The sequence below is a fragment of the Egretta garzetta genome, unplaced genomic scaffold, assembly GCF_000687185.1.
Source record: "Egretta garzetta isolate BGI_Z169 unplaced genomic scaffold, ASM68718v1 scaffold333, whole genome shotgun sequence".
NCBI classification, from domain to species: Eukaryota; Metazoa; Chordata; class Aves; order Pelecaniformes; family Ardeidae; genus Egretta; species Egretta garzetta.
In genome coordinates this window covers 1,520,043-1,533,883 of record NW_009259179.1, presented here as the reverse complement: position 1 = coordinate 1,533,883, position 13,841 = coordinate 1,520,043, and the positions used below count along the sequence as shown (strand labels likewise).

The 13,841-nt window shown below is 46.0% G+C and overlaps 1 protein-coding gene across 1 annotated transcript in view; it reads right to left on the bottom strand.

The window, feature by feature from the left end:
• LOC104123373 (LIM domain containing preferred translocation partner in lipoma) overlaps positions 1–13,841 on the bottom strand; it is a 337,288-nt gene that overhangs the window by 162,262 nt on the left and 161,185 nt on the right. The window contains exon 8 of the mRNA XM_035891237.1: positions 9,942–10,064. Within this exon, the coding sequence (XP_035747130.1) occupies positions 9,942–10,064 (123 nt within the window). The remainder of the gene's footprint in view (positions 1–9,941; positions 10,065–13,841) is intronic.

Below are 13,841 nucleotides of genomic sequence, written 5' to 3'. Positions count from 1 at the left end.
TGGGGGTGGTGTCCTCTCTCCCCAGTAGGACAGACCCTTGTAAAGACAGACCAGGACAGACAGAACGGACCAGCAAGCAACGACACTACCCCAGAATGTCACCCATGTGCGTCCAAAGCCCTGTTTTGCAACGAGCCACGCCATTTCTCTGTCCCTCATCTCTCCATCTGCAGACGAGAGAAGGATCAAGTCTCTCTCCTCAGGGCGTTACAAGGATAACTGCATGCAAAGCTCCAAGTGCTCACGCAAACAGGCACCAGTAAGTAACCAAGGCAAACTTGTGAAGGCCATACTTTAAATGCTAGGGCTCCCTAGCATGTTTTAGCCTTCACCTTTCAAAGGTATTTAGAAACTGCAACCGCAGAAGTGAGTTGCTCTCGTCTTTTTTAGAAGAGCGCAACACAACAGTAAGTCACGCCAGCAGGATCCGTGCCTGCCCTTCAGCGGTCTCTGGATAGATCCGAGGCAATTTGAAGGCTATCAAGGCAATGCTCTCCTGGCTGTGAGTGTCAAGCACAAATCACAAACTCATTGTTCCCACTTTGGTGGAAATGGCCCGGGGAAGATGTCCAGCTCAGGCCACAGTGGGAACGAAGTCCCAAATGACGCATTGCCATGCAGGTGTTTCTCTAAGCTGCTGTGCCGTTCCCTTGGCTCTGAACTATTTCCTTTCCCTAACAGGGAGGGAAATGCAGCTGGCTCCTAGTGTGGGCAGAAGAGAAATAGGCAACACAAAAGGAACAGAAACCATAAAGAGCAGTGCAAAGGAAGCCTAATTTCCTATGGACTTGTGTCTTACATCTTGAACAGACTTTGACCCTTCCTGTCCTCCTCCGTTGCCTCTCCTGACCACCCCTCCTGCTTTCCTTCTCCCGCTATGATTAGCCTTGGCATTTATCTGTGTACATCAGCCAAACACTCCGTGTTTCAGTTCACAGATCCTGGCTAAAGCGCAGTCTGGAAGAGCAAAAGTTCAGGTTGCCTGCAAGACACACAGCGGGCTCAAAGTTCCCTGAGAGACACAGGTCTGGGTCCCTTCTCCCCAGCCACTGCGTTTTGCATACTTATACCCCTCTCTTAGACCCACTTAGAAGTGGCCACTGGATTCAAATGGTATGCGGGGAGGAGCAATGACTGGACACCGATGGGTGCTGGGTGGGAAGAATTAATCAACTGCACTTTCATTTCAAAATTCCCTTGGCAAGCAGCGTGCAGGAGAGTGGCTGCCGCACGCGTGGGGACATCACCAACTTGTGCCCTAGGACTAAGTTCAACTTCATACACTTCCTTCCAGTCGTACACAGGTGGGGAGAACAACTTCCCACTTCTGAAGTGCTGGTGAGATCACAGAGTGACGGTAGAGGTCCAGGACTTCACAACTTTCTAGATCCGGGGGTTTGACTCTTTCAGGGTTTGCTTTCAAGCCAACGCATCAAGAAGTTTATTGCCTGTAGATCACAAAACTGCAACTTGAGTATCAAGCGACAACCTTCTCCCACAGAAGAAACCTAAGGGTTCTTATTGCCCCTGCCTGGTTCACACACTGCGGGGCAGAGGCAGATGCACATCCCCAGACCTCAGATCCCTCCAAAGCCTCTTGACAGGGAACATGCCCACATTCTTTCTGCCCATCCACTCACATGTGCTATGAGAGAAGGATAAATCCGTGACAGGGTGACAGGGTGGTGGGGTGGCCACAGTCTGGCGTCAGCTCCTCTGGTGACCCATGCACAAACCAAGCCATCTAATCTCCCAGTACCTCGGTTCCTCCCTCGCCTGTGAAATAGCAAGCATACTTCCCCAGCTCACAGGGCTGCTGCTGTGGTGGTAAATCTAATGCTGCTGAAGCATTCAGATGCATCCACCCGTGCAAGGATGCAAGCAGAGACTGCGTCCCAACGAAACGCAGGTCTCTGCCCCAGAGGCGGCTGCTCTTTGCTGGCTGGACACACGGACAGCTTGTGAAGTGCACCGGGTCCCTTTGAGATGAGTGCCAAACCACTGCAAGTGCCAAAACCCAAGGATGGGGAAATGATGACAGGCTTCCTGAGGTGATGGTATACAGCAGCTTGGTCCCATTGCGGGGAAAAAGATAAAGAACAAAATACAACAATAGGTAGAAGGCCTTGAACAGCTTTAGGGAGTAAAAGCCCAGCTCTCAACCACTCACAATGAAATAATCACAAATGCAGAAGGAAAAAAGACCAAATTAATGAGGTACTATTTGCTTTTTATCCCTGTTCCCAGAGTAAATGTTTATCCATACACAAATTTGAGATGCCTGCACAGATTCTGAAGTCCAATATATCCAACACTAGTCGTCATCTAAAGCTGTAACCAAGCACGTAGGAAGAAAACCCAAATGGATGCAAAAAAAGAGAAAGGGGAAAGGGGAAAAGTAAACCTTACGGAGATTTCTGTGAACTTGATTATATATCAGAAAAAAGAAACAGCAGGAGGAGTGCTGCTTTATTTTCACTCTGATGATAGTACAAGAGGAAGAAATAATACCCTGCAAAGGTCACTCTTATCCTGTTCATCTGCGATGAGCTGATAATCTGGGATCTCAGAAAACTTTCTTTAAAAATCTTCATGGACGAGCTCTTATCAAAAGGATTGTGGTTTAATACGTACCAGCAGATGCAACCAATTCGAGCATCTGCTAATCAGAGCAGTGTCAGCTTGCTGCACGCGCCGGCTGGAGCTGATGAGCACGGGAAGGTTTCTTCTTCTTGTAGAGAGAGGCCAAATCCAAACATACATGAAATCATCTGTTGGCTACGCCTCTCAACTCACACGTACGCGGCTGAATATCCCTGCCCTGTGCACGCTCCGCTGCCCGCAGGCGTGTAGGGGCAGCGTGACAGACGTGCCCCGTTTGCAGCCAACACACCCGCAGCAGCGCTCCTAGAAAGCTTCAACCCTGGGACCATCTCAAACACCACCCACGCGGGGTGGGAATGTCATTCTGCCTTTGGAGGGGAACCGCAGGAGGAGAGTTTCCTGGATGTAGAGGCTTTGCTTCTTGAGCGCTGGGAAGAACCCACTGAAATTGCTCCAGATGGGACGCTTCCTTTTCTACTTTAAGTAATCCACACGGATTTTCCAAACAGCACAAAGCCAGTGTGCTGCAGCCAGAAGCGGGAGCACAGCTCTCAGAAGTGACCCCATCTTTAAAACAGTCTGTGCAATTCCTGATGTCCGTGACTATACCAAAAATTGTCACAGCCCGCTGAGAACAAGCCCTCGCCAGCAGCCCTGTGGTGAGCCTGCACGAGCCCTCCGGTGCTGCTACAAGCTCACCAGCTCAGCGCCAGCTTGGGCGCACCTCTACAAGACCCTGTCATCCCTCTGCATCCACACGAGCCATCCAAGTCAGTGGGCAAACGGCAGCAACTCACAGCCTTCACGAAAAGCGTTGTGTAGCACATGTAGCTTTGGAGTAGCTGATGGTCCTACTAAAAGGTCATCAACTCTTTAGGAAGGACAGGGGATGCTTCTCAGTTTCAGCAGATGGGCATACTCCCAACGAGCCTTTTTGTCCCACAACCAAAGAGATTAAAAAGGCCACAAAAACCCAAATGCACAGACCTCAAGTGAACAAATACAGAGAGCCCCTTGCCCCCAGGAAAGCACTGCCTGGGTACCATGCCGTGCTGCTGGACTCAGAAGGCTTTTTGGCACAGCTACGCAGATGCCCACAGATTAGACGTACTCACACCAGCAGAAGGAGGCATGGGCACTTTTATTTATCCCAAATATCATATCCGAAGATAGCAGAAGCTCAGCCATTAATTTCAGCCCAAATCATACTGAAAAAGACTCAGCACCATTTCGAACACCTGAAACAGCTGAATCCCACTGAGCCCCGTAATTCAGGAACCACAAACCCTCCATGTCATATAAACGCTACAGGAGGGGGGAATTAATGCCGAACCCACCAAATTAATCTTAGTCTGCTTGTATCCCTAAATTTTTTTTCTTAAAAGAAAGAAAAACATTCCTGACAACAACTAGGCTGCTAGCAAATACTCTGTGGACCGCGCTTGCAAAAATCCTGTTGGTGCATACCAACCTAACAAGCTAGGCTTGGGCAAATAACAGGAACAAGGAAATCAGACTCTGAGCCTGGACTAGCAAATTTGCACAGACTGTTTTGAATACAGATTCAGCAATGTGTTTTTCACAGAGCCTGTACGTCAATCCCACAGCCCAAACCAAGAGCAATCACAGGGCTTTTTTTCGATGCTGGGGGACCACATTACTCTTTGCCGAGTAGGAGGCTTTGTTCATGGTTGGAGATACAGCTCCGTGTAAACAAAGATAAAACACCCAAACTCTTAGCCATGCATTCCTGGTGCAGCCGTAAGTGGGGCACTAAAATTAGAAATGCATATGGAAGAGCGCTCCTAGGAGTCGTCAGCAGTCAGCATTTTGCCTTGTTTCGTGGTTTGCCATCCTACAGCTGAAACTCTTCAATCCTGTCCCATCACTCTGCAAGAAAATACATCCATTGCCTTTTCACTGCTTTTGTTATCCCCAACTGGTTGTCAAAAGAAGTGATGGAGTAACAACCAATGCTGTCAAACATTTAAATCGCTTTTAAATTCCAGTCATTAAGAAGACATTATTTCCCAGTATGTTTGGAACTTAATGAAAATGTATCACTGATTTTTTAATATAATTTTCTTTACTTTTTTATTGTTCTGCATTTCACATTGAGAATGAGCTGCTTTTCCTTCAAAATATTAATCACTTAGCCTGACAGCGTTGGATAGTGGCAGATGTCTAGTACTGGGGGGCAATGATACAGAGGCAGGGACATAGGCATGAATCCTTAGACACCTCGCCCAACTCTGCCTTCATTTTCCCCATCTGGTAGATGAAAAAATTAATTTCTTTCTCTTTTTCATTATTTGTGCAACCACATCACCTAAAGGCCTTCAACCCAGACCAAAGTTTTGTTTTGCTAAATGCCATGCACATGGGTAGTAAGAGGCAAACTGCATTGAAGAGGTTGCCAAGCTACAAAGACAAGAGATTTTGAGAGGAAGCAGAGTAGAAGTGGTTCAAGGTCATTTAGCACGGTGGGAGCAACTGGGAATGAAACAGGTCTCCAGAGTGCCAGCCCAGCTTCCCCTGGATGAAGCCGCCTCTGAGAGCTGTACACAAGTAGATTTCATCTTGGCCATCAAAGTATGGTTTTTTGCTATTTAAATACTCCACAAATTTTGGCCACCTAGTATTTGCTTTTTAGAAAAGGCTAATTGCCTTTGGACCAGGTAAATCTTACTACCTGGTACACCTCCCAAAAAGTCCTATTTTGCCAAACAGACAATCTGTTGGAAATTCGGGGTAAAACTCAAGAGTTTCAGAAGGTAGGTGTCCGATTCCGGACAAGGCAATCAGCATTCAATACATAATTCACAGCAGGGACAAAAAACCCTGAGCTTTCGTATGCTGCTATTTCCAGTATTTCATTTTCACAGCCTCTGCTGGAAGCTCTCTCTCCAGAGTCACAAAGTTTTCTTGTTTTTTTAAAAAATGCAAACATTTATTTTATGGGCTGAAATTTGGTATTTTTTTTTGCTTAAAGCCTTCCTGCACTCATCTCTTAGGCAAGGATTTAAGCAAAACAGGTAAAAATTGGGGAAAAATACCCTTTGGGAGAGGAACCAGATGACCACAGCATTCACCAGGCCCCCTGTTCAGGGTTGCCCCAATTTAGGAATAGCCCCTGCTCCCGTCCATGGAAGTTATGCACCTAAATGCCTTGGCCTATACAACCTCCTTTTACTAATGAAAGGTGTAGTGGGTTCTCTGCCTCTGAACTTTCCAATGGGTTGCTGCAATTTAGAAGGTGTGATATGTAAACAGAAAACACATTGTAGCTACACAAGAGGAGCTCTGTACTTTACTCACCACACCAGCATTTCTAAACGTTACCGAACAGGAGGAAAATATTAATTAGATTTTTTTCATGATGCATCTGCAGTTCTTCAAACAATACCTAAGGCAAGCAAGCCCATCTATTAACATGCCATTGCAGTCACGGTAATTCTGAGATCACCTTGGTCTCCTCCGCCTTTTCAATTCACTGCACCAGAAGGCTGGAATTGGCCGTGCTGGTGAAGGTCACACAGAAACCCCTCAAGCTCAGGTGATGTTTGGTCCTTTCTAAAACTCCAGCTCCAGCTGAGTTCTTGAAATATGGTCTCTCCTACACTGCTTCACGTGACAGAAAGCATCCTTAGGCGCTGCTGTGTTGCAGCTAAAGATGATTATTTAGTCTTGTAATTTTCTGATAATGCGCAATTTTGAAAGAAAAAAAAAAAAGCAGCATTTTAATCACTTTTGACTGCTCCTGTGACTCAGTCAGAGAGACTTTCACTTGCAAGTCATGGGCTCAGCCTGGGGCTGAGGTGATGGTGATTGAAAGCTGCTTCTCACCCGCATGTTGCTGATGGCCAACATGAACTGAAGTATCAGTGCCTAGAAAACCTCTGCTGCAGGGGACTCTCTCAACAACTGCCTCAAGACAGAGACAAGAACTAACCAGAAATGAAGCCTGAGAGAATCTTTCACTTTGAGGTCTGGCAACATCGGGGTTGACTCACACTGGGGTACCAGACTCGCAGAAGGACCTCCCTCCCACCAAGCCTGCCGCTATGGGGAGGAAAGATCTTTTCTGTCCCATAAAGGATCTATGTTGAGAAAATGATCTACGTTTTCAAACTCATCACTTCAGAGGAGAGGGCAACACAGCTCTGCAGGACAACAGCATCCTACCACCTCTGCTCGAGGCATGGGAAGCAGCCAGCAGGACCCGGGTGATGACTCTACCTTTGCTTTCCAGCTCAGCGCCCTTGAATTAGGCAGGACCACTGGGCACAAGGAGGGTGCTGCTGACCGCAGCTGTCAAACCTCTCTCCCTGCCCTCTATTAAAGGTGGTCATTTTTAGCTCATGGCAATGTCCTTGTCACCTGCCTGGCACACCAAAAATGTTACCAGAGTGATGCCCAGGTAAGCAATGCAGGGACGGTGCAGAGATTCATAACTCATCCATGTCCTCAGCAGCAGGTCTGCTGGCCAAGGGGAATTGTCCAGGGCTGACACTGGCCCACCCATTCTGACAAGTATCACGGACTTCCCAAACCTACTGCGGAAGGTACAAATCCCTCTGCTTCAGAGGCATCTCCTGGGGCAGTGTTCCCACAGCAATCCTGAACTCATACTAAGGATCAACAGAGCTTCCCCCTGTGTGAATTTATGCCAATGAGCAGGGCACGTTAAATAAACTGCTTGTCATTATCCTGGTATCACTCCTACTCCAGCGAGAGGACTATTTTACAGTTTAGTTTATGTTGCTTTAGAACTATTCTGAAGATAGATAAAATAAAAAAGAAACCTAACAAAATTTCCCTTATTCCAGAACAGGAGTATCCCCAAGGGCAAGGTATACCTGTAAAATTATTATAATGCTTTAACCTCATAAGCACAACTGGAAACGTCTTCTCTGAAAACAAGTCGTAACTCTGGTTTCCTATCTGCAGCCATTATCCTGATAAATTTGGGAAGGTCAGCTAAGGTGTAATCCAATAAACGTGCTGATGTTCTGAGTAAGTACCTCACAATTTGCAGCCTAATCTATTATCCTACTATAAGACTATCAAATGACTCACCAGTTTTAATACTTAGTACAGATCAAACAAAGGAAAATATCAAAGCTTTACATTCTAGTTCCACCTTTCAAGGACTTGTTTGAGTACTCTTTAATTACAGCAGATGAAACATTCAACTCTGGCATTTTCTTTTTCTAACAGCTATAGTTAGAAGTTGCTGTAGCTGTGCTTTTCATGGGACATCCTTACATTAGGCAATAAACCCTGAAAAGTCTAATAAACTGAACAAATAAAGTTGGGATTTGGTCCCAGAGATTAAATTCAGCTGCTTCTGCCCACTGGATCGCACACAGTTATTGTAATGGACCAGGGAGCATCAGCATCCCATCGCTCCTGGGAACGGGGGAGAAGTCTTCAGAGCCCCCACCTGCACTTCAGGCAACAAGCCAGGGGAAGGAGGATGTGCACCGAGCAGCACACCTCGTCCTGGGAGGCTGATGAACTTGAGAAATCAGATCAAGTCCAGAAGTTGGGCTATGCCTTCTGATCCTCCAGGAACTCAAATACATCTGCAGAACTTTGCATGTAACCACTGTGATTTTTTTTATTTTTTTTTTTTTTTAACGCTATAGGTATAAAATAACAGCAAAGAACCGATCTATTCACAGAATGCCAGATCCCAAAGAAAGAAATATCAGGAGGCAGTCAGCAGTACTGTCAGCAAACTGCAGACTCCCGGCAAAGTGGTTACAGAAATTACGTGTCTCTATGAAGATGCTGGAGCTGACCACAGGCATTGCCAAGGAAAATGGTGAGTGCCAACCTCTTCCAGTTAGCTCTCGCAGCGTTTTGACATGATCAAGCGTTTCCCAGTGACAGTGCGCGTTCCTATGTGTTTGGCCCATGCGAACAAAACAAACAGGGGTTATTCGACACAGTGCCTGAGCACTACCACTGGTAAAACTTGTCTCTTTTTATCACAACAACAAAAACCCACTGGGACAAGGGCTGAATTGTATGTGGTTTACGTTGTTACTCTTTTTGACTGACTGACCCAAATCTGACTGTTTTTCAAGGACAAGCCTGTAAGTTTATGCAATAACTTTGGGCACGCTGCTAGAATGAAAGGAGAGTTTATCGGGAGGTCGCTGCAGAAGGGAAGGAAACCACACAGGCCACCACACCAGAGCCCCTGTGTGAAGATGGACACTTTCAGAAGTGCATAAATCTGATTTAACTCTGGTTTTGCTAAGTTCACATACTTAAAGAAGAGCAAATCTAAATGAACTCTGATTGCTACTTTAGTTCTGCTCCAAAGGTATCGGTTCTCAATTACTTAAAACAAATACAACAATGACAAGAACCAAAAAGCCGCAAACTAAAGAGATGGTCTATATGGATAACTGCATCAGACAACTTTCCCTTTGGTTCTTTTGACTTTTGGGGGTTTATTTTGGGCTGACATTGGTAAGACAAACACAACATATATATATATATAGCTGCATACATGCCTACAGACCTCTACACGTATAAGAAATTAAACCAGTCATGAGATTAGGAAGTGATGGCACTACACAACTGGGCACAAACACATCTGGGATGATTTTGGAGACCTCAGGAATTGCCCTTTTTAAAATGCCACTGGGGTGTCACCGCTTCCTCTGATAAATGGATGACTTCTTACCAGAACTTATGTAGCTCCACTCAAACACTACCTAAAGGAGTGACAAAAATTAGCTGGGCTGCTGTCACCCCTGCAGTCCTCGTCTAGACACAGCAGAGTAAGAGCAAATTCCAGTCTGCCTTGCTGGGCTACAGCTACCCTGACAGCTGAGCTACGATCCAAGCCACTTAGTCACCACCGATTAGACAACAAAAACAAAAGAAAGCAACTTGAGACACGGATATCTGGATCCGTCTGGCAGCGTGACAGATAAAAGCTAACAAAACAGAAACACAACAAAAAAAATACAAGTGTAAAAGTACTTGTGAAACTGAGCAGGTTTTAATTCACAAGCTATTGTTGGTGGAAAGTTGAGGCAAATGAAATGCTGTTTTTTGCAAGTATTTTTCTAGCAGTCTCCATGGCAATCTAACAATCGGGATCAGAGGCCCTTCGCTCAGAGGTACGGCAGCTTTTGAGCCGGTGCCCCCTTCAGAGCGGCTGCACCCTTCTCCCCATTGACAGCCACATCTGGATGCTATCAGGAGGAATGTGGCATGCTTGCTCGCAACAAATACCAAGCGGTTAGCAAATTGACTCCAGCAGTCGATGCTGGCCACCTTCCCACTCTCTGTTTACACAATATGCCACTAACCTGTTGAGTCCGAGGTTTGTAAGGAGAGCTGCTCTCTAGGTCGGCCAGGATGCTGGTTAGAGAGTCGATTTCTGCATCTAAACTGGACCGCCTCTCCTCAAGCGTCTTGCCGCCAGGATTCACCTTAAAGAAGAAAAGAAGAGTTCCAGTTATTCAAACCACTTGGCCTGGCACATGGTTTCTTACTGTCCTCATGGAGCTGCTACCATGCCCCAGCAATAACTCTCGGGTTACAGGGACAAACATGCTGAAACGCTATAGCTCTCTCCCAGAACCAGCAGCAATCCTCCATCACACAAGGATTCAGGCTGCTTTGGGGCTTTTTCTTCATGCATTTCCCACAACGGTCCCATTGTCTAAAGCTGACTTGGAGGATTATGCAACTTGGTGTGCAATCGGTTACCGAGGTGAGGAGGAGGGACAACCCCCACTTCAGCAGATAGAGAAGATGCGTTTTCGCAGGACGCGCGGCTGGGCAACCAGGCTGGGGCAGACTTGGAGCACCTCCATTCTGAGAGCATCCCTTCTGCCACATCCCCGTCCCAGATGGAGCACAAACAGAGCAGAGCTGCAAGCCACAGCAGCCAGTGCCCGGCCACCTGCACGTGTTATTATTTTAAATCAATCCGAGGTAGCTGTACCTGTCTGATTCAACACTTCTTCACCGTTTCCATCTAAAAAATGAGCTCTTTCAAGGAGGCGTGAAAAAGTTCAATTCATTTCTAGCAGATTCAAGGTGAAGGGCATGATTTGCAATAAGCGGTCACAAAACAACATAAATAAGGTCCTTGTGAAAAGGGCTATTACGCAGAAAAGCCCATGCCCAGAGCAAATACCAACCTAGAGCCAGGACCCCTTCTAATTCAATACATCTTGCTTTCTCTCTGCTTTCAAAACAGCCCAGCTCCGCTTGTACCCAGGCTGGTAGGGGTGCTCACTTGGAAGGGAAGAGGCATGAATTTTCACCACCACCACCCACCTCCAAAAGTAAAACCCAGGACTCAGCACCACAGGAGAGTATGTGATCCCCAAGCTGTTTTTCAGGGGCTGCACTGCAATCCTTGCTAGAATAAGCAGTTTAAAAGAGGACTCATTCACACCCTTTGTTTTGGGGAAAAAAAAAAAATCCACCTAGTCCCAAACCTCTGGGAAAGATCTGTGCCATACAGCCCAACCCAACAGCAGTACCTCCAGGCAGCACACAAAGGTGGGTACGAGCTGGGAAACATCTCCCTCCTCAATGTTTTCAGCGCTTTGGAAATTAGGCTCTGGCAGGAATAAGAAGTTCAAGAAAACCAGCTAAGGATCCCCATCAGGTGTGATGTAGGTGCTAGGAGCTTACCCAACTTAGCCAGCCACATTTAGGGAATACGCAGAAACCAAAGTTCCTGAGTCAAGTGAAATATTACACAGAGAAACTCTTTTCTCAACCTGAGTCACAGTCAATATTTTCCTTCTGTCCTACCACGTCTGACTTATCTGCAAATTCTCCAGATGGAGTCTCTCTGCATACGTGCAACTACAGAGCTCACTGCGGAAGAGCTCGCTCACAGCTCGATTACTACAATAATAAAAATACTAAAGAATTAACCAACAACTCACCTAATTTCAACTGTAAAGCCTGTTCAGACCATACCAGCACCTCCCCACAGACAATCCAGCTCTGTTTGCCTTCACTCTCACCAAGTTACTTCAATTTTCCAAGCCAAAAATTCGCCTTTCCCTTTGGCTCACTGTCTGCTCCAGATAGTTTTTATTTAAATTTCATTTCAGGAGCACTCGATCATTACCTGTTTTACAGAACTCCCCAGTCATCAATCAGACACATAAATGGCAAGTTGGTCAGAGACAGACAGACTATGCAAAGCAGCCAGGCTCTGATCTGCCAAGCTTCTACGTGCTAAGGCATTCATTAGTTCCTAATGATTATTAAATCTTATTGGATTACAATAAATTTGGCTTGACTAACAAGAAAATGGAAGCTCCAATGTGCTTTATGCAAGAACACGTCATTTAAATGGCTGAGAGTCAGGTTAGAAACTACATACAAACTCAGTTCTTCTTGCCTATTTTTAATATAGAGATGAAGTTTTTCCATCCAAACTATTGTTCAAAAAAAAAGAAATACTTTTCACAGGAATTACCCCAGACCATTACTCCCGGCTAGCTGTAGGCACCTGGATTTTTAAATCTGCAAAAGTCCAATTTCCTTTCCACTATTAGTGCACTTGATGGTGGCTGTTTGGTTTTTTCCCCATCCTCCAGTTGTTGGCCTATAACTACAGGGCAGCCACAGGCTTCCCAGACACAGAAATTGTGATTGCTCCACTCCAGAGAATTTTTAAGCTAAGCAGCCAAAAGCCAGTCTGGAAAAGGCGGGAGCTGGGGAAGATGTGAAGGCCACCCAAGGCCCCAACACTTGAGGTGATAAATCAAGTCAATGGCAGACCCAGGAATAAAACTCGAGCCCACGCACAGCCCGTTTGGTACCCTGACCCTGGAGAGGAGGGATGAGAAGATCAGCCGATTTCATTTCTGCTTCTTAGCATTTCTGGGCCATGTTATTCCCAGGTTCTCATTCCCCAGAACAATTACGCAATAGCTGACTAGCAAATGCTGCAGAACAAGTTGTAAGGTTGTAAAAGTTAAATGTCCTTAGGAAACCTAGAAAAATAATATAAAATAGCATGGAAACATCTCTATTGATTCTGGGCTCTGTAAAAGATTTATTTATTCAATTAAAACATAATCAACATAGATTAAGAGCCCAATTTACAAATGCCAAAGCACAATGCAGCATGACAGTGCCAACGAATAACGCTACCGATATGTGTAAGGGCCTACTGGGACAGGACTGGACTTTAAGTACATTTAAGAAATGGTAATCCTCGCAAAGACAGGTTTCTGCTTGCTGTCTCCTCCCCATCTCTACAAACCTTGCCTTCTTCTCCCTACGGAGCTCCGTATTCAACCGAGGGATGTGCTGCATGTGGAAACAGGAGAAGAATTTGCAACGCTAACTTTAGCAAGAGAGGGTTAAGTTATTTCTCTTCTCATGCTCTTCGTCATGACGTTGCTATAAAAGTTTTATGATATTGCTCTGGAACACAACCCAAGCACCAGGTCCCAAGGCACAACAGGTTCGCACAGACAGGGCTCTGCTCCGAGGAACCCAGACTGGTTAAGCTCACGACCTTGCAGATACAAACACCGGAACCAGAAAGAACTGCTAATTCTATTTCTGTCTGGATTTATGGCATTGTTGCAGACATGCCGCTTGCGTGCCCTCCCCTTCAGCCAGCAGAATATGGAAAAATGGGTTTAAAAAGAAAAAGGATGCTATCTTTGGCCCAGCCAACGTGAATTCGACAAAAAGCAAACATAAGTCAACCCAGTCCAACAAATTACTCATGCCAGAGACTATCCACTCACGTGAACTTCTGCAACGCCTACACTCCTATCCCCTGGCTCAGTCCCTGCTGCGAGGCAAAAGAGAGAAAAACAGCAGAGAGCTTCACTGCTTGGCTTGTTTGTCCTCCCCTGAATTCCTGGTGTGCAGCTCAGGGCAGCTGTGTGATGGTAATCCACTCCTGAGCCCCATCAACCTATTCTGTCCCAATGAAAACTGGCTTTAATTTTGCTAATCATAGACTCATAGAATGTTTTGGGTTGGAAGGGACCCCTAGAGGTCATCTAGTCCAACCCCCCTGCAGTGAGCAGGGACACCACTAACTAGATCAGGTTGCTCAGAGCCCCGTCCAACCTGGCCTTGAATGCTTCCAGGGATGGGGCCTCCACCACCTCTCTGGGCAACCCCTTCCAGTGTTTCACCACCCTCATTGTAAAGAATTTCTTCCTTATATCTAGTCTAAACCTACCCTGGTTTAGTTTAAAACCATT